Source organism: Heterocephalus glaber, unplaced genomic scaffold, assembly GCF_053883595.1.
Source record: "Heterocephalus glaber isolate CG9 unplaced genomic scaffold, H.glaber_assembly_v1.0 deba00000331, whole genome shotgun sequence".
NCBI classification, from domain to species: domain Eukaryota; kingdom Metazoa; phylum Chordata; class Mammalia; order Rodentia; family Bathyergidae; genus Heterocephalus; species Heterocephalus glaber.
Window position 1 is genome coordinate 35,251,541 of NW_028258142.1, and position 20,677 is coordinate 35,272,217.

The 20,677-nt window shown below is 46.9% G+C and overlaps 1 protein-coding gene across 2 annotated transcripts in view; it reads right to left on the bottom strand.

The window, feature by feature from the left end:
* Window positions 1-9,739, bottom strand: part of Ark2c (arkadia (RNF111) C-terminal like ring finger ubiquitin ligase 2C) — a 106,295-nt gene extending 96,556 nt beyond the window's left edge. For both annotated transcript variants that reach the window (XR_002386282.2, XM_004855090.3), the window contains exon 1: window positions 9,612-9,739. Coding sequence is in view for 1 of the 2 variants with exons in the window: in XM_004855090.3 (XP_004855147.1) it covers window positions 9,612-9,672 (61 nt within the window). In the remaining variant the exon portion in view is untranslated. The remainder of the gene's footprint in view (window positions 1-9,611) is intronic.
* Between the last annotated feature and the right edge of the window lie 10,938 nt (window positions 9,740-20,677).

Sequence of the window (20,677 nt, forward strand, 5' to 3'; positions counted from 1 at the left end):
CTCTGCCACTTCCTCTCCTAGACTGGGAGGCCAACCCTGTGAACTAGGGATATGAACAGGCATCGTCATGGCCAGGCCACCGCGTGGGTGACATCACCATCTCTCAATGGCTGGGGGGACTTCCTGGAGGGCTCCCTACCCCAAGGCCGCATACCTCAGGGCACATTTAAAGGGAAGCAGGGACCTGCTCCTCAGCCCTGGAACTGTGACAGCAGAAGCAGTTCCAACCCTAATTCTCTTGGGAGCCCTGGGGTCTGTGCTTGTGGCCCTGGATGGGCCACCAGCCCAGCAGGAGCCATGACTGCTCCTTTCCCACCCGTGCCACAGTGTAACCTGGCCAGCAAAAAGCAAAGAAGGGCCCACAGAGTGCTAAGGGTCATGTGGAGCTGTCCCGAAGAAAAGGCAAGAGAACCGGAAGTTACTTTCATCAAGAGGAAATCATAGTTTTTTAGAGCAGGAAGAGGCAATTAGGCCAATTATCTCCCTTGGCAGATAGGAAGAGAAGTCGCAGAATAGGGATACTTGGCCAGCATCACCAGGGTGCTAACTGACAGAACAGAACTGGAAGCCAGGACTATGTCCTGGTGCACAATGCTAGTCATTCCTATTACTCTTACCTTAGGCTACCTTTTCAATTTGTTTCACATGTACTTCATGTGACAAGACCCATAAAGGCCAAACTTTGGACCTAGCCATGGATGGACAGGATAACTGAGGACTGATGGGGGGAAGGTGACTTGCTCAAGATCACAGTGGGAATCTGTGGCAGAAAAAGATCTAGGACCCAGGTCACACACAGGACAATTTATCCCCATCTTCTTCCTTCCCCTGCACCCCTCCCCCACTGGGCCTGCTGATGAAAAGGGCTAATGCTAGGCAGACTTGGGACCTGTCCGAGTCATCCACTAACCCTCCCTCAGCACCTCAAAACAGCAGGTGGGAGGCAGAGAGTAGGCCAGCATGGAGAGGCCCTATGACCCTTGGCAGTTTGAGGACATCAAAAGCCATCAGCCCCACCATTCCAGTGGAATATTATGTAATCATTCAAAGTGATGCATGTGGAAAACAACACAATAAAATGTGAAAATGTGTGTGACATTGTGTTAAATAAAAAAAATGGAGAATGCCAAATTGTATGTACACTGTTTGCTCCAAAAAATAACAAACAAACAAACAAAACTAAAAACACACACACACCAAATGTAGGAACAAAAGTGTGGAAGGCACTTCACTCATGTGATCAGAGGGGTGGGCTCCTTAAGGGACGTTTTTCCCCATTGGTTTACTTTCTAAACAGGATTCTATTATGTCTATGCTATAACATAGATGAAATTGTGAAGGCAGCAAGATGATTTAAGAAAGGTTGCAAAACATGCCTACCATGTAGGAGGAAAGCCTGGGAAATAGACACCTATTATTTCTGTGGGAAGCAGAGCACAGATTCTACCTCCCCCATGTCCGCCCCGGTGAGCCGGCCAGGCCTCTGCTAGGCAGCTCCTGAAGATTAAAGAACTCACACGTTTGGTCCCAGCTCCTTGCTCATTTCCTGCTAAGGGGTTCTCTGGTCCTCAAGGCACACCCCATCTCTCGGGATGCCCTGTGAGACATGTGGGGCTCAGCACTAGGGACTGAACCCCTCATAGCTTGCAGTGCGTGAGCTGCAATGCGGCCTCTCCCAGTGTGGAGGAAGAGTCCATCGTTGTGAATTTGTCCTACCGCATGTGGAAGACAAGCAGGATTGCTTCCACTTGCCTTGGTCTTGACAGGGTCCCTCACGCCTGAGTGCCATGGGGGCTCAACCTCTTAGTGATGGGGAGGGATAAAGGCTTTCCCCACTCTAGGCCTCAGTTTCCTCCTCTGGTTCCCAGTTACTCCTCACTGGGGGCTGAGATCATGCAAGCAAATGAGCTTTGAAATGGGGAAATCCTCTCTTTACAAAGGGGGCCAATCCTGAGACCAGAGCCCAGCCCCTGCCTGCCACCCCTGTCCTTGTCCCATCACCACACCCCTGCCTCTGGTGCCTCATTCAGCTACCAGGCTGGGCGGCCTCAAGCTCCTCCTTCTCCATGGTAAGGCTGACCTTTCTGCAAATCCGTGGAGGCAAAAATCCTGGCACCTGCCTATCCTGGGGCCTCTTCTCAGCAAAGAGGAAACTTAATAAAGTATGTCCAAACTGAAACATTGTGGGACCCAGCTACAGCCACCAGAGAGGCTAACGTAAGAGAGGCTGCTCCAGGTGACCCGAGCAGCTAATGGTACATGTGAATGGCCCAGTTAAGGGATGTCAGGCATGGAGAGAGTGTCATGTAAACATGAGGGAATTTACCATTGAAGTTCATTTCCTACCCCAACCAGAAAGCTGAATTTAACAGTACTAGAAGTGTCTACTCCCAGACATCACTACAATCCCCTTTCGTCTGCCAAATGCTGTATGATCTCTCAGCACTGAACTCATCCCTCCCTGAGCTGACTGTTCCTCTCATCCTCCCTGTTTGTCTTCATGGGTATATGTTTTCCCAGCACCCCAAAGACCTCATACCATTCAGCCCCTTCCATGTGTGACCCTGCTCACTCCTCCCTTATGGTAAGGACCCCCACATACCATGCGAGCAGTCTTCCCATTCCTCAGACCCAGAGCTTGGCCCTCTATCACCCCCTGGGAAGTTTTCATGGCCTCCTCCCTGACCTCAGCCCCTCCATCTCACCCCTCTGTCATCAGCTGCCAGAATAAATAAACCAACTAAACACCACCATCCCCTGAGAGCTCCCAGGGGCCACAGGAGCAAGTCCAAACTCTTCCAAAGGCTTCAGAAACTGCCTTTGAACTCTCTTCCACCTTTTCCCCACATTCTGCAGACCTTGTACCGTTGAGACTCCTGCCTATGGTCTGGGGAGAGCCACTCAAAGGCAGGACAATGGCCTGCTGTCCCTGTAGCTGTGTAAGACAACACATAGACACACACACACACACACACACACACAACCTCCCTCCTCATGTGCATGTGTGTTCTTGACAAATCAGCAGAGTGCTGGCATTGATTGGCCAAAATCTCACGGCTCCCCACACCCACCTGGCAAGCTTCCCCGTTTCCTCCATCCTGTATGCACACCCCATCCTCAGCAAGGTCATCTCTGACTTTATTTGGTCCTCAGGCTGGTAAATGCCTACAGTTGTGATGAGGAAGGGTGGCCATCTAGCATGTGCTCAGCATGTGCCAGGTACCTTCAGTTTGGACACCCCCTGTCAGGTAGTTTTCATGATGGTCGTTGTCCAGGTGATGCTCGACCAGCGGCTATGTTCACTGTTCCAGATCAAGACTGAGCTAGGACCCAAACCCTTGACAGCTCCGAGCCTGCTGCACCAGCAGGACAGTCTTCCCTTCACTTGGGTGCTTCCTTCGGCTCAGACATCTTGGGCAGCATCTGGGGCCCTGAGCATTCCTCCCAGCCTCAACATAAGCCCAGGAGGTCCCTCTTTTTTCTGTAACCCTTTAACACAAGACTTGCCCCAAAGTAGAGATCATAGAACATCCTTTAAATAAATGAACAGTGTGAGTGAATGAATGAATGAACAAATGAATGAGTGATCAACACATGAGTTATAGGCATTGCAAGTGGTTCAACTACGAGGTTATGTTTGCTTTTCATTCTTAGATTATCCTGAAAATCTGAGTCTTTCCAAGGTAAGTCCTCTGACTCCATCCTCTTGGAAATATATTGGTTCATCTGTGGCTAAACCATACCAGAAACTAATAAATACTAATTTTATATTCATGCTAGGTTAAGCTAGAAATTTTTAAAAGGGATTTAGATCTATAGAGAAACTAAGGAGAAATTGTCCTGGACATTTGTGCAACAGTGCTCTAGTGAAATGGATAGAACAATAGTGATGCCCTGGCTCAGAGTCAAGGGCATTTTGTCTCCTGGTCTTGGCTCCAGAAGAGGGCTCAAGGGTACACCTGGATCTAGCACAGAGCAGCTGCTTCACTTGCCTAGGAAGCTACCAAGTTTTCCAATGTGACACTGCAGGGTGCTTATTTAAAGATGGAGGGATGGTAAGGGGGCAGGAGATGAGAAAACTGCAAAAGAAAGAGAGGTGGCCCAGCCTCATCATCTGCATGAGAGTGACAGTACTCTGGCCTTGTCCCCTGACCTTGAATGTTTAATAGTATTTGCTGGTTTGTGGAAAATTATTATTTTAGAAAATTCAATTCAGAGGGCCTTATCTGACATTAGAGAGAAGTCTTTGAGTTCAGAAAGAACCGGAAAAAAGGGCTATGCTCCACCTTATCACAAAGCTAGTAGTAGAGGATCCACTTAACAGGTGGCTTTTCCAAAATCCTGGAGTCAAAGCAGGTATGTGTCAGAGGGTTGAGAGAATGAATATAACAGATATCAGCTTTGTAGTTCCTAAATTATCCAGTCAGAGGGGAAGTCTTCGTAACATGTCTAGTGTTTATTTCTGACAATCTGGGTCAAATATTGTGTGTGCTTGATAAATTGCTAAAACGTGATTTCCCATTAACCCAGTGGCTTTCTATATTATTATTAGGTTAATAAACTAACCTCGAAATATATTATCAAACAGTATTGATATACTCAACACTAATTTAGAGAAATAAAAATCTTAGAGTTGGTTAACACTGATGTAATATTTAGGGTAAGATGAGAGGGGTCACCTAATTTAGGGTAGTTTTGTTGTTGTTCAGGTTGGCTGGCAGAGTATTTTGCTATCCCAAACTAGGAACAAAATTAATATTAAGTCTCATGAAAACTGAAAAAAAATTTTAAAGAAAAAAAATCCTCATGAGACCAGCCTTGGAGACCTGTGTATCTCCTCTTGCACACACTACAGCACACACCTCCTCCGGGAACATCCATGTGTGTCTATGTGTCACAGTAAATCAGCTCAGCCTTCCCACCCTGGCTGGGAAAAGCATGAGAACAAAGGGCCAGAGCGGAGAGGGCAGCCATGGTGGGGGCATGGGGGAGTTGTACTGAAGCCACAAAGAAGGCAGGGCAGTGCAGTGGTCAGGCAGGGGACATTGCCTGCCCACTGCCCGCCAATCTGTCTGCCCGGGAAGGGCCAGGGGCGAGCCTGGGGAGACAGCCCAGAAGATCAAGGACAAGGCACGTCGGCCAGGAAAGAATGGGCTTCAAAATGATGACCCTTTGAAGGAACCATGAATTTCTTTAATCAACTGATTTCCTTGGGTGTCTAAAATGCCTCATTTAGTAAGGCTTGTTCTGGGCTGAAACTGAATAGGTGTAATTGACAAGTGCTTGAATTTGGATTCCACTCCAAGGGGAAAAAATACCTCTCCACTGGCTTCTCCAATGCAATTCTGGGAGGGAAAAAATACATATTTTAAGGGTTCTTCCAATTCAATTTAGAAGAAGGTCCTGACTTTTCTCCTGACGCTCCCCAACACACACACACACACACACACACACGCATACACAAAGGCTGTGATCTGACTTGCTTCCTCCTAAGAGAAGCCCTAGGGCCACAGATGAAGCAGCTGTCAGGCAAGCAGGGTATAATCAGCTTTAACTGGCTCACAGGCTGCAGAGGGTGCAGACCCTCTTGTCCCTATAGTACTAGGTGGGGTTCCCGGCCAGCCCTGGGATAAGGTGGGATAAGGTGGGGTGTTCTCAGTTTCTGTTTCGAACGTCTTCCTTATCTAAGATCTCAATGAGAATCTTACATTGTAGGTCCCGAGGATTTAAATATGCACATTGAAGGTTCTTGAAAATTCCAGGTCATGGCTTTGACTACATGTCATATGTCACCCCCAACATGATTTATAAGGACAGTAAATCAATGAGACAGTAAACAGAATAGTTAAAACACAACTCAAAATGGGTTTGTCAGGCGAGTCTGAAATGCTACAAGATTGCTAGTTAAGAACAGTATCCCTTCTCTCAACCTAAGTGTTATTTTCCTTTCCCTTCACCAGCATCATAAACCAGTGCCTGTGTAGCTTGGGAACTAAGATGAAATGTGGAGACCTCTGGGTACACAGGTGGCCTAAGACAGGGGTGCTCTCTCTATATATGCTGTTTCCGTGTGACAGGACAACTGGCCCATTCCACGGCCCCAGACTTCTATTGTTAAAAGATATGGACTAGATGAGATTAAAGTCACCAAATCTGTGCCACAAAAAAAAAAAAGAAAGAAAGAAAAAAACAGAAAGAAAGTAAAAAGAAAAGGCATTCACTCAAATCTTACAATGGGAGGTGGGGGTGGTGGGTGGGTGAGGGTGGGGATAGAAAAGCAAGGGGGAAAATCTAAACAGCAGGATACGACAATAAATGGGAAAACAGCAAGAGAAAAAGCACACTAGGTTAATATAGGAAAACTAGTTCTTTATTGAGAGATTGTATATTAGTATTAGTGGATTCTGTGTGTAACAATGTCATCATGCACACGATACAAAAAAAAAGGCTGGGCCCACCATGCTTCGGAAGGGCAACAGAACAAAAGCAGCGTACAATGAGCAGATGGCCCGGGCTACACGACCACAGTACGTTTCAGCAGGGTAACACCTCTAACCGAGCGCTGTACATTGTCAACTGGGGGATGTAAAAAAATACAGATCATGCTTAAGTTTTAGTACAAGAAAAGGTGAAAAAGATACACAACCAAAAGGATATTTGATACAGAAAAAATTACCCACAAAATAAGAACAGGAAGTAATTCAGCACAGCAGAACACGCTACCCCTGTTTAATGGAAAACCATTTTGCTGAGATTTTTTTTTTTCTTTTTCTTTTTTTCAGATTGCCAAATGGCAGTCCGGGGAGGCTACTTGCGACTTTATTTTGGAAGAGCCCTCCAAGTGGGGTCTCTATTCTTTCATGATTGCTGCTGTTTTGTTTCAGTTTTCAAGCAGGTCTGGCTGGCCAGGCGACAGAAGGGAGCCGGCTGTTACAGGCGCAGCTCTGAGGGCCAGGGCAGATGTCCAAGGATGCTCTTGACATTGTACAATTAAACAATTAAGACCCTATGGCCATGGCTCCCCCGTAAGCCAGGGACCTTGGTGCACCAAATTTTCAGAGGCTGGAATAGCTGCAATTGTCATTGATCAAAGATTTTCTTTTTAATATTATATTTAACAATTTTTGACTCCAACTAAATCCAATCCTCAGTATGCCTGGATGCTATGAAGCAGCCAGCTGATGGCCACCCAGACAACTGGAAAATGGGGTGTTGCAGCCTCCAAGCCAAGGCAAAAGGAATCCACTTAACAGGGATTTACAGTGCAATGTACTCGGCTAAACAAGATGAAGATACAAAAATGGTTATTTCTCTACATCTATTCTGAAATGGCCTACATCCTACACTACTACAATGGAAACTAAAAAGAACAGATTTAAGCTGGCAGACCATCTAATAGTTTTACAAGAAGATTGTGGTTTAGGACCTTGTTGAGTTAAGCATTAGTATCCTCTATCGGAAGGTCATGAATTCTTATCACATTGTGCTAAATTTTACCCACAGCCCAACTCACCCCTCAGCCCTTAAATTTCCTGTGGGTGTGTAGGCCATGAAAGTAAACTTTGACTGATGGGCAAAATTTATTTTGTTGGATTGAGGGGTGGGGTGGGGGAGTGGTATTAAAAATAAAATTTAAAGGCAGCTGAACAATTTGCATTTCAAAACATGGAACCAGCATCCTGCAATGGTATTTAGAGATTGGTGGTATTAATGAGGATGATAATGATTTAATCAGGATAATTATACTTTCAGGCTCAACATCCTTCTTAATCATTTTTGAATTTCTGCCTAGTGTAATGGTCCACACCCGTTTTAAGAGGAAATGCCAACTAATAAGAGATAATTGTGTGTGGGGGGGGTGGCATTTCAAGGAGATCTCATCCAGCCCCTTCTTCCTCACACATCCCCTCAACCCCACGCTAGGCTGGCCTGAGATAGGGGATACTGCCGCTTAAATAGCAATGCGTTCCTCAGATGGAGACAGGAAATGGTTAAGAGGGGTGTCACAATACAGCTAAATGCGGAGGCAGAAGGGTCACAGCGCACACAGCAGCGAGTTGACCATTCACTGAGCTACACAATGAAGAAAAAAAAAGATTTGATAAATGCAGAATGTCATCATTCTATCATCACACAAAAACTGCGGTTCAAACAGGCCTGAAGGGGCCAACCTCGCCTTTTGGGTTTTGGGGAGGGGCGCGGGGATGGGGACAGCTGGGCTCGAAGGAGGAGGGCTGGGCTTTCCTAGTCTTGCCCAATTGGGCCCCCCGGGCGCACTAAAGCGCTGGCCCTGCGACCCCCACCCCCACTCTGACTGGAGCCGGAGCCAGGTCGGCAAAGGGAAGACATCATTCAGTATGTGCGGGAGGGGGTGGGGAGGGGGCCTCTGCCAGCAGGGATTGAAGTAGACGTGGAGTGGGAGAAAAGAAACATTTCCAAGAAGAGAAATGTGAGTCCAGAGGCAGAATACAAAAAGGAAAAAAAATGAATTGAAATGCATCTAGGATTCGCTTTGGGGGGTGGGAATTTTTGATTAAAAGAAAATGGAAGAAATGTGGGGTAAGGGGGAGAAGAGGGGGAAATCAAGCTATTGTTGTAGCGGAATGTAAGGGGAAAGGGAGGTGGGGAAAGGGGACCATGCAAACACATCCCATATATCCCAGTTAAAAACAAAGCCCGCGCTGGCCTGCTGCTTGGTCAACCGCTGCCCGGGGCAAAGGCCTAGCTGGGGGCAGCTTCCCACCTCAACCTCACACACAGCACAACACCCCAGGGCCACAGGCCCAGCTCTGCCGGGCCCAGGGGTGCGCGGCAGCGCACGTCTGAGCTCTGAGGCGCGCACACACATACACCCGCGTGCACACACACACACACACACACACACACATTCCCAAGCATCTTGAACCCACAAATGCAACTGTCATACAAAGACAATTGCGGGGGGCGGGGTGAGCAGGGCCATAGCACAAGGGCAGTAACACAAAAAGGGTTAAGGGGAAGAAAAGATGGGACGGGAAATCGTGCAAGTGCCCACGAGATGGTGGGGGGTGGGGCATGGGATAAGGCAGATACCTAGATCCCAGCTAACCAGTTATCGGTACTAACGACCAAAAATGAAGAAATACAAAACACACAAACACACATAAAAGGAAACACATATGCCTCCAAAAAAAGCAAGTCGCAGAAAGTCAAGAGTGCATATTCTCTCTCTGTCTCTCACACACACACACGCACACACACACACACACGCACATACAGACACGCACAGAGTCATTTATCTCTCGCCTTCTTTCGATCATACAGGGCTAGGTATTAGGGAAAAGGGCTGTGATTTGGGGGAACCACGTCCGCCGCAAAGAATAAAAATGGGGCTGGGCGGGAGGGACCCAAATTCGCCAAACCCTAACTTCACTACAAAAGCTCCCACGAGGGCGGCCCCCCCCCCACACACACACACGGGGGTCTCCCCAAAAGGGGGTGGGGAGCAGCCACCGCTCGCCCAGCGTCCCCGCGGGGGAGCCCTAAGTCCCGGCCGCCCGTGGCGCCCGCCCCCACCCGGTGCCTGCGGCGATCCATGCTCGGAAGCAGACCCCGAAAGGAAAAAGAGATACCTCTGTTTCGCACAGAGCCAAACACTGGAAGCACGAGATAGCCGACGTGGACCAGGACCATCCTGGCTCCTCGCGCGGCGGCGGCGGCGGCTGCGCGCGGGCCCTTTGTGGCGCGGCTCCGGGGCGCGGGCGCGGGCGGCGGCGGGGCTGCGGGAGCCGCCGGGGCGGGAGGCGGAGCGCGGGGCGCGGGCGGTGGCGGGGCGGCGGCTGGCGGGGAGACAGATGGCCCATGGAAAGGCTCCCTTCCCGGCCCCTCTCGACATTCAAAGGCTCTGGGGCCGCAGCTGCCGCCACACAAAGGCGCGCGCAGCCAATGGGAACCGAGCGCGGCGCGGCGCGGCCTCGCCGGAACCGCGGGGGACAGCGGGGACCGCGGGCGCGCGGGTGGGGGGGGCGGGGTGACGGCTGGGAGCCAGCCGGAGGCCAATCGCCGCGGCCTGCTGCGGGGCGCGGGGAGAGGGTTCGCCCCGTGGGATGTGTGGAGCCCAACGCGGGTCCCGGCCTCCCGCGCGCTGGCGCGCGCGCGCACACACACACACACACACACACACACGGGCGGCGTGCACACGGAACGTGCACATATGGAGAGGGACGTGCTCCTAGATATGTGGAGGTGCTTTCGTTAGTGCAGAGAGACGGGCACGAGCGCAAGAAGTGCACACGACCCAGAGGTCCCTGCCCACCGCGCACGGGTCACTCGGGGACGTGCGCAAGGAGGCAGGCGCACGTGCAGAGCCTGACTGCGGGCACAAGTGGAGCTGGAAAGCGAGCAAGCAGCCGCAAACAAGCCCCAAGCACTGTCGCACAGACATGTACACAACGAACAACCGCCTTGATAACACGGGACACGTGCCAAGAATGCATCCCCAAAGACACACAGAGGGGTCCCACAAAGCAGACATAGCTAAGACATGTGCACCCCAGGCTCCCTGCCTAGCGCACCGCACTCTTGCCCTTGCAGAGCACAAAGCTCGCAATACATTTGCTGAACTGAAAAATCACACATTCGCACACATGTGTTCACACAATTGATACAGCGACGCAACGTCCAGAAATCCAGGGCCATTTGTCCACCATTTGACTGGTCTGACACAGGCACAACAGCCCTATGCATAGACACGCCCACTTCTACAGTCTGCAGGCAGATATGTGACATCAGGGCTCCTGCAAATTTACACGTGGAGACACAGCTTCCAAGTCACTTATGGCTTCTGGCTGGCCGGCTAGGTACTCAGAAGACCGAAGCAAAGAGCAGTCACCCAGAAGTAATGTTCTCAGTCTGTGCGCACACAGGAACCTGCTAAGAAAACTCCCCCTACAACCCTCAGACCAGGCTCACGGTCCACACCAAAGCTGGAAAACACTTGGGGCAGAAAGTCAGAGCACATTTCCTACCCTGGGGCTTCTCTTCAGAACCAGTGGTTCCTTTATTTCATGCACGTGGGGAAAACTAGGTGGCAAAATGATGGCATGTGGAGCTGAAGGAACAAAATACAAACTCAGGTACCTCACCTTAGAGATGAGAAAGAGTACTTGAGTCAGGGCACAGGGTGGTGACCCAGATCAGCTTGAGACTCCAATCCCTGCATCCCTGGTAGGTAAACAGACCATCACCACAGAACCCATTGGGTGCAGAGATGGGCTGTGGTACAGGGTGCCAGGAAAGGGAACTGCCCGGGACAGCACCCACCCAATGGGAGGAGCTGAGGGAGCAGTCAGGGTTGACTCCAGGAAAGCGTCTTGTAAGACTTCTGAGAATTGAAGAATGAAGAATTGGAGAAGTGAGGCAAAGCAAAGATAACCAGACACCTACCGTAGTCCGGGTGGCACTGGCAGGGCAGGATCCTTCCTGCTTCACACAAGCTCATGGATCCCTCGAGCACCCCCCTCTTCCCAAGCCTAGACCCCTCAGGCTGCCCCCAGCGAACTCAGGGATGGGCAGCCGGAGTGAGACCCACCTCAGCCCCAGCCTCACCCTGGATGGTCATTACAGTCCACTTCTGCCACAGACTCTCCGTTTTCCATTATCTGTTAGATAAACATAGTGCCTCTGTTAATGAAAAAAGAAAAAAAATTAACAAATGACCAATAGAGCTTTTTCCTGTTTTATTTTAGGCTTTGTCAATATCATAATCTACATATTTTAATCTTGCTTCTAAAACTTAACATATTGTAAGGAACATCTTCTTGCCCTTTTAGAACACAGTCTTCATAATTGTCATTTTAAATGTTTTTATAATTCAACAAGTGAATGTATTGTGAAATTATCAGATCTCATTTTGAGGCATTTAATTTGTTCCCAATTTTCCATTAGTACAGATCATACAATAAATTTCATGCATATGGCTTTTTGCTTTTGTAGAACTATAAGCTTAGACTAAATGTCTAGAATCAACATTCCTAAATCAAGTGTGGAAAACCTTATAGCTCTTGCCACATATTGCCTTTTAAAAAGACGAAACTCATTGTCAATGCTACCAACAATATATGGCATGCCCCTCTGCAATCTTGCTAGATTTGGGGGACAGTTTTTTAACTCTTACTTTATATTATAATATCTCAAAGGTTTATGACTACCCAATATGAAGTTAACAGGGCTCTGACACTTATTAATTTGTGCCATGTATTTAACTTCTTGGAATCTTGGTTTCAATGTCTGTAAAGTGGGCATAGTGATAGCAATTTGCTCCTAGCATTAATGTGAGGACTAGAGGAGTTAATACTATTAGAGTATATAGAACAGTGCCTGGCTATTTCACTTAGTTCCCTCCCCTTTACTTCTCCATCTCTCCTTACCCATGACCATTTTTGCTCCAGTTACTGTTTAAGACTGCCTGCTTAATGCATTTAGTGAAAAGTACAAAATAACACAACATCCAACAGACAAAAACAATCATCAAAAAACAAACCAGCAATACAAACACAGGGAAATCATGGTCCACTTCATGTACCCTTCATATTCATGCATCAGAAAAACCTAACAGACAGATGCCTACATTCTCCTTATATCAACATCCATCCCTAGGAGTGAGCCTCCTCTAAGAAGGGATTATTGTAGGTTAGAAAATACCAACATTGCTCAGCCTCAGCACTCCAAGCTGTCTAATGCAGATAATAAAAAGCCCTACCAGACCTACCTTATAGGTTTATTGTGAGGATCAAATGAGAAAATAGCTGTGGTGTCTATAAATAATACAGAGAATTCTGGAATTATAAATACAGTGGTGTCTCCAGGAATGAAACTTGATTATTGTCCTGCCTACTTCTTGGTTTATGGATGAGGAAAACAAGGCTCAGAAACAGGGTTGTGAGCAAGGTCACAATCATTCATGGCTGAGTTAGACCTGGAATTCGTATGTCTTATGATCTAACCTAATATTACTCCTACTTCCCATTTTTTCCCATCATGTTGGAATGACTTTTTCACTACTTTCCTATTAGTTAAATCCATAGAAGTAAGTACATTAAGTAGATTTCTGAAAAGAGAAAGGTTTACGGAAATATCTCATTCACTGGGATTTTTTCTTTTGTATGCTTTATATAACATCCTTGCCAAAATCAATGCCTAGTACATGTTTGCAGGCTTAGCATGTGAGACTCAAAAGTACACAAGTGAAGTCCATCTATGCTTTCTGATTCAAAAGAGAAAAGCATCACCCAATAAGGTAGAGCTGGAACTGTTACATTAGTCCTTGACCCACACTTTAATTCCTCTCTCTCTTCTGGCTCCACTGTGGCCACAGAAAAGTTTCTATATATCAGCGTATTTCTGGAGCCCAGAAGCATCTGGCTTGTTTGGTTTTTTTTGGAAGGTTGTTTTGTTTTGTTGTGGCACCAGAGATGGGACTGGGGTGCCCTACCCCTGAACTACATTCCCACCCCATTTTATTTTGAGACAGGATCTCACTAAAGTTGCCCAGGGTGGGCTGGAACTTGTGATCCTCCTGCCTCAGCTTCTTGAGTAGCTGAGATTACAGGGATACCCATCACACCCAGCTTAGAAACATCTGTTTTGAGAAGAACTCCTTTAAGAACCCAGTATCAGATCCAGGCCTCTACCATCATTGCCCTTTAATCAACAGATGAAAACAAATCCACCACATCAGTCACGCAGACATCAAAAACTTCCAAAACTGATGACAGAATTCCTGCTCTGCTTCATGTTGTGTTGGCATCAAGTAAAGACAGCTTTTCAAACTCTGTATGAAAGAGCTGTGCTTCAATGAACCTACCATGACTGGTGTCACAACAGCCCTGTGCTGGGTATGGCTGGGATTCTAGATGCAGCCTGTTTTGCAAAGAAGGGCACAGGGCATTGACAGCCCTTGTGGGGGTCAGGTCACCAAGAAGGGCATCCATAACCCAGGAAGATAGTGAGGTGAGAAGATGGCAGAGTGGGCTTGAATGATCCAGAAATCCTTTGAATGGATCAGGGTGAGATAAGGACCCTGAGGTGTTGATCATTTCGAACAAGCTGAGAAAATGTGGGAGGCATTAGGTCAGAAGCAAAAGTATGAACAAAGGCCCAGAAGTAAAGTAGAAGGAGAAAGAGAAAGAGCTGAAGAGGGAGAAAGGGAAAGGAGAGAAGGAGGAAGAATGGGGAGAAAGAAAGAGAGGAAGAGGAAGAGGAGAGAGAAAGAGGGAGGGGAAGCCACAACAGCTTGAGGTGAGTAAGTGTAGGAGAGAGGTAAAAGTCCTCAGGCTGAATTGGGAAGCTGGGAGACAGGTTGGATGGGAGCAAGGAGAACCAGACCCTGTACCTACATGTCCCATGCCATCACTGAGCACGCCTTAAGTGCTGGGAAGTACGAGCCATACAAGCTAAATAAAGCTCTTCAGCTTCACATGTGGGCCAACAGGAAATGAAGCAGGCACCCAAGGTCCCCAATCACGTTTCCAGTTTTCAGGGAAAATTATATGAGCACCTGGCTGCCACAAGGAAATGTCAAAGATCCCAAGACCCTGTGGCAGTGAGATGGAGCTAAATGATTAAGTCCTGGGGAAAAGGTTAGAAGCAAGAATGTAATGGGATGACTTTCTCAGAAGATAAAGCTCATTTGAAGGATGCTAGAAATTGGTAAATAAGGAGAAAGAATCCAAGCTAATCTGGGGCCATAACTGTAATCCCAGCACTCTGAGGGAGGCTGAGGCAGGAGGATCACAAATTTGAGCCTAGCCTGGGCAATTTAGCAACTTAGACCCTGTCTCAAAATAAAATATACAATGGGAAGGTGCTGGCTTCAATCCCCAGTATGGAGAGAGAGACAGACAGACACAGAGTGAGAGTGAATATATCCAACATAAATCTTATTTTTCCTATATATCCTCTATTATTTTAAGATAATGAAATATTTAATAAGGAGAAATTTTTTTCTTTAGAAATATATGATAAATGAAGAAGAGGGCCAGGGATTTAGCTCACCAGTTCCACTGCCTGCCTTGCAAGTGCAAGGTCCTGAGTTCGATCCCCAATACCAAAAAACAAAACAACAAGATAAATGAAGAAGAAATTATTTCATGAGAATATCATCCTAATGAAGTAATATTTCTAGACAGTGACCTTCAATGGCTGCCATCACCAGAGGATAAACAATAAGACATGATGAGTCCCCTGATAGAGAGCATGTCACCACTTGGAAGTAGCTTTTCCAGAAAGAGACAACCAACCCCCAACCTATCAAATCTCCAGCTCTAATTACCAATTGATAGGAAGCACAGGAAACAAAGAAACCTATTAAAAACACTTTTGGGATGCGATCAGCAAAATCCAAGTTGTAGAAACTCTGCAACTGTTTTCTTCAAAAGATAAATTATCAGGTGAAAAGAGGTGGAGGGGGAAACTGTGGAGACCTAAAGAATAGATCAGTCAAATGCAATGTTTAGACTTTTGTGAAATGTAATTTGAGCAAATAGCTATAAAGATAATTAGGGAATTGCAAACACTGACTTGATCTTGATGACTCCGAGGAATCACTGTATTTTAGATAGGATAATGGTATTGTGGTGGTGTCTACGCAGACAACCCTTGTGTGTACACATGCTTTACAGAGGATCTGAAATATCTAGAAAGTTGTTACTTCATTGAGAAGGGCTAAGTACAGGTACAGATGAAACTACGCCACTGTGGACTGGCATTGAGTAGGTAATTGAGGAAATTAGAAGAAGGATACACTATGGCTCATGATACTATTCTCTCTACTTTGTATATATTTGAAACCTTTCCAAATTAAAAGTAAAAACATACATGCAAAAAAAGCTAGCTAATAAACATTCTTGAGTTATGAAGACACACAAAACATTAAGTTAACTTCTCTTAGCAGGCAAATTACACAACAGTGCTGAGCACCTTATCTGACCCAGCCTTAGGCCAGGAGCTTGGGCTGAATTCCAGTCCCCACTTGTCCCTTAGATGCCACTACTCTGCTCCATGACATCCTCAGGAACACAAATGGCTTTAGCTCACCCCCATGGCTGCAATGGGCAGTCTCCAGACCTTGGAGTGAGAGAAAAAGAAATTATCTTATTTAAATTATTGTGACTTTAGTCTCTGTGTCACAGCCAAGCCTAATCCAGTGAAGGTAGGAGTGATTTTTAGCCTGAAGGAGACACTGAAAATGCAGCAAGGCTTCAGACAGGGAAAGAGCATGTCTGATCAGGTGAATCAGTTAGCAACTGCTGCAAGAATATTGTATCATAAATAAAATACAATTGCAGTACCACACAGCAGTAATCCCAGATCTGTGGGCCCGCCAGAGCCACTTCTGCTCTGAGACAGCTGTCGCTGTTGCTTTTCATAGTGGCAGGTCTACCCATTGCTGGGGTGGCTCTGCTCCACATGTCCCCTGCCCTCCTTCAGCCAGCAGGAACAGGTCCTTCTGCAGCAGTGGCAAGTGGACACTAGGAAAGCTTCTGAAAGCAAGCCAGTGGTGATAGTGATCGAAGAGGCTCAGGGTGAGTTAAGGAAACAGCAAGTGGACTTGTGAAATGGGAGTAGACTGTGTGTGTGTGCACGCATGTGTGTGCATGTATGCGTGTGCATGTACCTGGTGAGGAAATCAAGAGTGTATTTGGTAAGCAGTAGGGAGCACTAGAACATCACAGTGAAGCATCAAAAAAAATAATTGACCATGCACAAAATTATGGGGAGGTAGATTCTAGGGTCCAGGAAATCAGCTGGGTAGGAGTGTAAGTCAGGCTTAGGAATGGCACATTGCTCCTACAGGCAGGGCTGTAAATGAGGAATGGAGGGCACACCTGACATCTTTAACCAGAGAAAGAATGTCCTACAGGCACTCCTTTCCTTATGACATAAGATTCCACAGGTTCCAAGTCCAGCTATCTCTAAACCCAAAGTGATGTCATTCAGAGGAATTTTATGTATTTATCTCTGAAAAATTAGGCTTTCCTCTCTGACTGCCTTCATAATGTTAGGACTCTAACTTCTACCAACTTGTCCACATGTTCTCTAATTTTTCTCTTATGGGACATGAGGCACTTATGCTTATATGTACTCATAAATCAACTCAAATATAGGCATTCTGGTTGAAACCATCCCTCAGATTGAGGAAGAACACCATGCTGCTGTAGGCACTGCTAACAGCTTTCTTTATCTATTCTTCCTTCTTCCTTGATAAAATATCCTGACTTTTAACTAAGCACATGGCCCCCAAGAATAGAGTACATTTTCTAGATCCCTTTGCAGTCAGATGTGGCTCTGTGACCAAATTCTGACCAGAAGATGTAAGCAGAACTTCATGTGTAACTCCCAGAAAGTGTTCTTCAAGGTGAGAAGTGTCTTTCTTCTCTTTATCATTTCTAGTAACTAGAAGATAGATGTAAGAGCAGGTGCTGAAGCAGTCGTTTAGGGCAATAAAGTGGAAGATACATGCTTAAGTTTGAAAGATCCTAGATACTGAGTGACTTCATAAAGCCACACTTAATTCGACAACCTTGCTATGTTTCTTTAAAATAGGAAACAAAGCCATTGCTATTTGCAACTTCCTCTCGCTCTCCCCCACCTGCAGTCAGGAGTAAAATCACCCCATGACCACTGATGCCTCCCCATGTGCATACTAGAGAGAGGTGACATATTTTGGCTGTGATGCTAGACTTTGTCCTGGTTTATAGAAATGAGTAAGTTGTAAATTCATAAGAGGAGACACTAGACAGACGTGCACACCTGTAATCCCAGCACTTCTAAGGGGCTGAGGCAAGAGAATCAAGTTCAAGCCCAGTCTGGGCAATTTAAAGAGATTATCTCAAAAGAAAAAACAAAACATGGGCTGGAAATGTAGCCCAGTGTGAAGGCTCTGGGTTCAATTTCCAGTATGCACGTACATGCATGAGGAGGAGGTGAGACAGTGACAGAGAGGGTGAGAGAAAGAGGAAGAGAGAGAGAGAGGAGACTACTGTCTCCACCATATACATATGGTGAGGCCACCAGGAAGGGAAGGAGGGGAAGTGACCCAAATGTATTCAGTGAATGTCAAAGGCATATTGAACAAATTACATATGTAGGATATAAAATGATTTAGGCTTTAGGCTTTTCTTGCAGATAATAAAGACATTATAACCTTTTCTTAGTTCTTTAGTTCCCTCAACAGCTTCCATCCTTGGCGGGCTGGTTCTCACAAGGCACACAATCAGTCAGAGGGAGACCATGTTTGAAGGGTAGGCCCCCAGTCCCAGCCCCTGGGATTCCGACCCAGAACATCCTAAGGCAGGGCCCATAGTCCTGCATTTTAACAAGTACCACCTCCTCCCAGCTAAATTTCATGCAGATGGTCCAGGGTCCTTCCTTGAACAACATCTCTGAGACCTAGCCTGTCAGCCTCAGGCAGGACTGCCCCATGTCTGCCTTGCTGTCCATGGAATGCCCAGCACTCAGCACTCTGCTGGTACTGGGGGCTTCTTAAAACCTGCCTGTTGGCAATGAGGAGCCATGTGCATTCTTGATCAGTGACCTAAAGAACAGCACCACTGCTCCCAGCTCTGCTGCCCTGGAGGCCTGCTGAGGAAGAACAAAAGAGGTATCTCATCCAACAGGAATCAAGGATTTTCTTTTTTAAAAAATTCCAGGTTCCTAGGTCAGCATTTTGATCCTGTTGTGGCTCAGCCTACTTTCTAACTTTGCAGCCCATGTCACTAATAAAGTGTGTGTATTAGCGAATCACCCTTCTGCAGACAAGTGGAGAGGCTGAGATGGTGAGAGAAGAGGCATAGTTTGGGCCCAAGGCCTGGGATTGAACATCTGCAAAGCTTCACATCCACATGGCTCTTTCCAGCATCCTCAGACCTCCTCAATGGGTGCTCGGCATCTCTCCCTGCAGTGGGCAGAGGGTCTGCTTGTCCATTAGTGGGGGAGGAAACTGAGGCTCTGAGAGGTCAGGATACTTTATCCACACCAAGGACACAAGATGCTCATTTAGCATGTACCCAGTCGGGTCACTCCACATAACACTTGCTGATTATTTGCAGCCACAAAAAAGAAATGCTAGCCTTTGCACACCTACTTAGATTACTTGGCTTCTCTTTATAGTAGACTTAGAGGAATCCCACCAGCCCAGAGGGACACAGTGGTGTACTCTGTAATCCCAGCACTCTGGGAGTTTGAGGCAGGAGGATTGCAAGTTCAAGCCCAACCTGGGCAATTTAGTAACTTAGCAAGATTTTGTCCTCAAAAGAGGGCTGGGGGTATAGCTCAGTATGAAGGCCCTGGATTCAATTCCCAACACTGGAAAAAAAAAAAAAGACCACCAGCTTTTCCTACTTTGGATTCAGGCATAGATTCAGGCTCAAAATGTGGGCTGGGAAAAAGCAACAAATGCTAAAGAAGGCTTCTGGGCTGTCAACCTTCTAGATGCTGAATGTTCCTGCAGAGAACTCAGCTAAGCCTCACAGCATATTCACCCAGGCAGCTGAATTGACCTCCAGAGCCTTTTGTCTCCCTCTGCCTCTTCTGGGTTCCCCACATCCAGTGAAACCTGAGACTGAGCTTCTCTAGAGTCACAAGGCCTTGGGTCAGATGCCTTTGACTCTAAAGATAGTTTCAGGTTGGGGCCAGGAGAAGCAGGTGGATCTGAGAGGCCTTCAGAATCCCAGGAAAAGCCACTGCTGCCTTCTAAGGCTGGTTCTAGGGACTCAATACAGAAGGGGAAGGAGAGGCTTTGGTTGGAGGCTCTGCCACATGTAGGGCAAAGGAAGGTGGAAAGAGAGCGAAGCAGCCAGTTCTCCAGGGCTGGTGCCACTTGAGGCAGATGTGGCCAGCTTCACTGCAGTGTGCACAGGTTGCATTATTAGGGATGAATCGATGGCTGATTACCAGTAATAACAGCTCCACAGCAAAGCCAGATGGGGAATGTTTGAATTTAATGAAGAAAAGAATGAACTGCTATTCAGTGAGTGTAGCTTTGTGGGGGGCCTTGGGTCAGGGACTCTCAGAACCAGAACGGATTGTATATAAAGTCCCAGCCCCTTACACTCGCTCAGGAAAAGAATCCTCAAACTAGCCTCACCCACAAGTGGTCACTCAGCCTTTGCAGAAAGGCTTCTGAGGCTCCCCACAGCCCATAGCTGCCTTTCTGGGTCACATTTACCCATCTGTAAAATTCAAGGGCTCCTTCTGATGCACACCAGAGTCCCTGCTGCTTCAACATTCTCTGACCCTCAGTCCAGCGCGCGCACGCACACACACACACACACACAGGATTAAACCTAGGGAGCTCTGAACTATATCTCCAATGCTTTTTATTTCATGAATATTATTAGTAATAGTAGTACATGTTTGCAATACACAATAATTACATTCACTGTGGAAATTGGTACATGTACATAATACATATTAATTCTTTTCTTACTCCCCTCCCCCTTATTTCTTTATTTCAAAACAAAGTCTTAGCAAATTATCCTCGAATTTGTAATTCTCCTCCCTCAGCCTGTGAGTAGCTGGGATTACAGGCATGCACCGTAGTGCCGGCCTGACCCTCAAATTCTTAAACCCAGAAGGCTCTGCCTATGGACAACTGAAGGGGAGGTCTAAAGTATCCTGTCAAAGGCTGGGGATCACA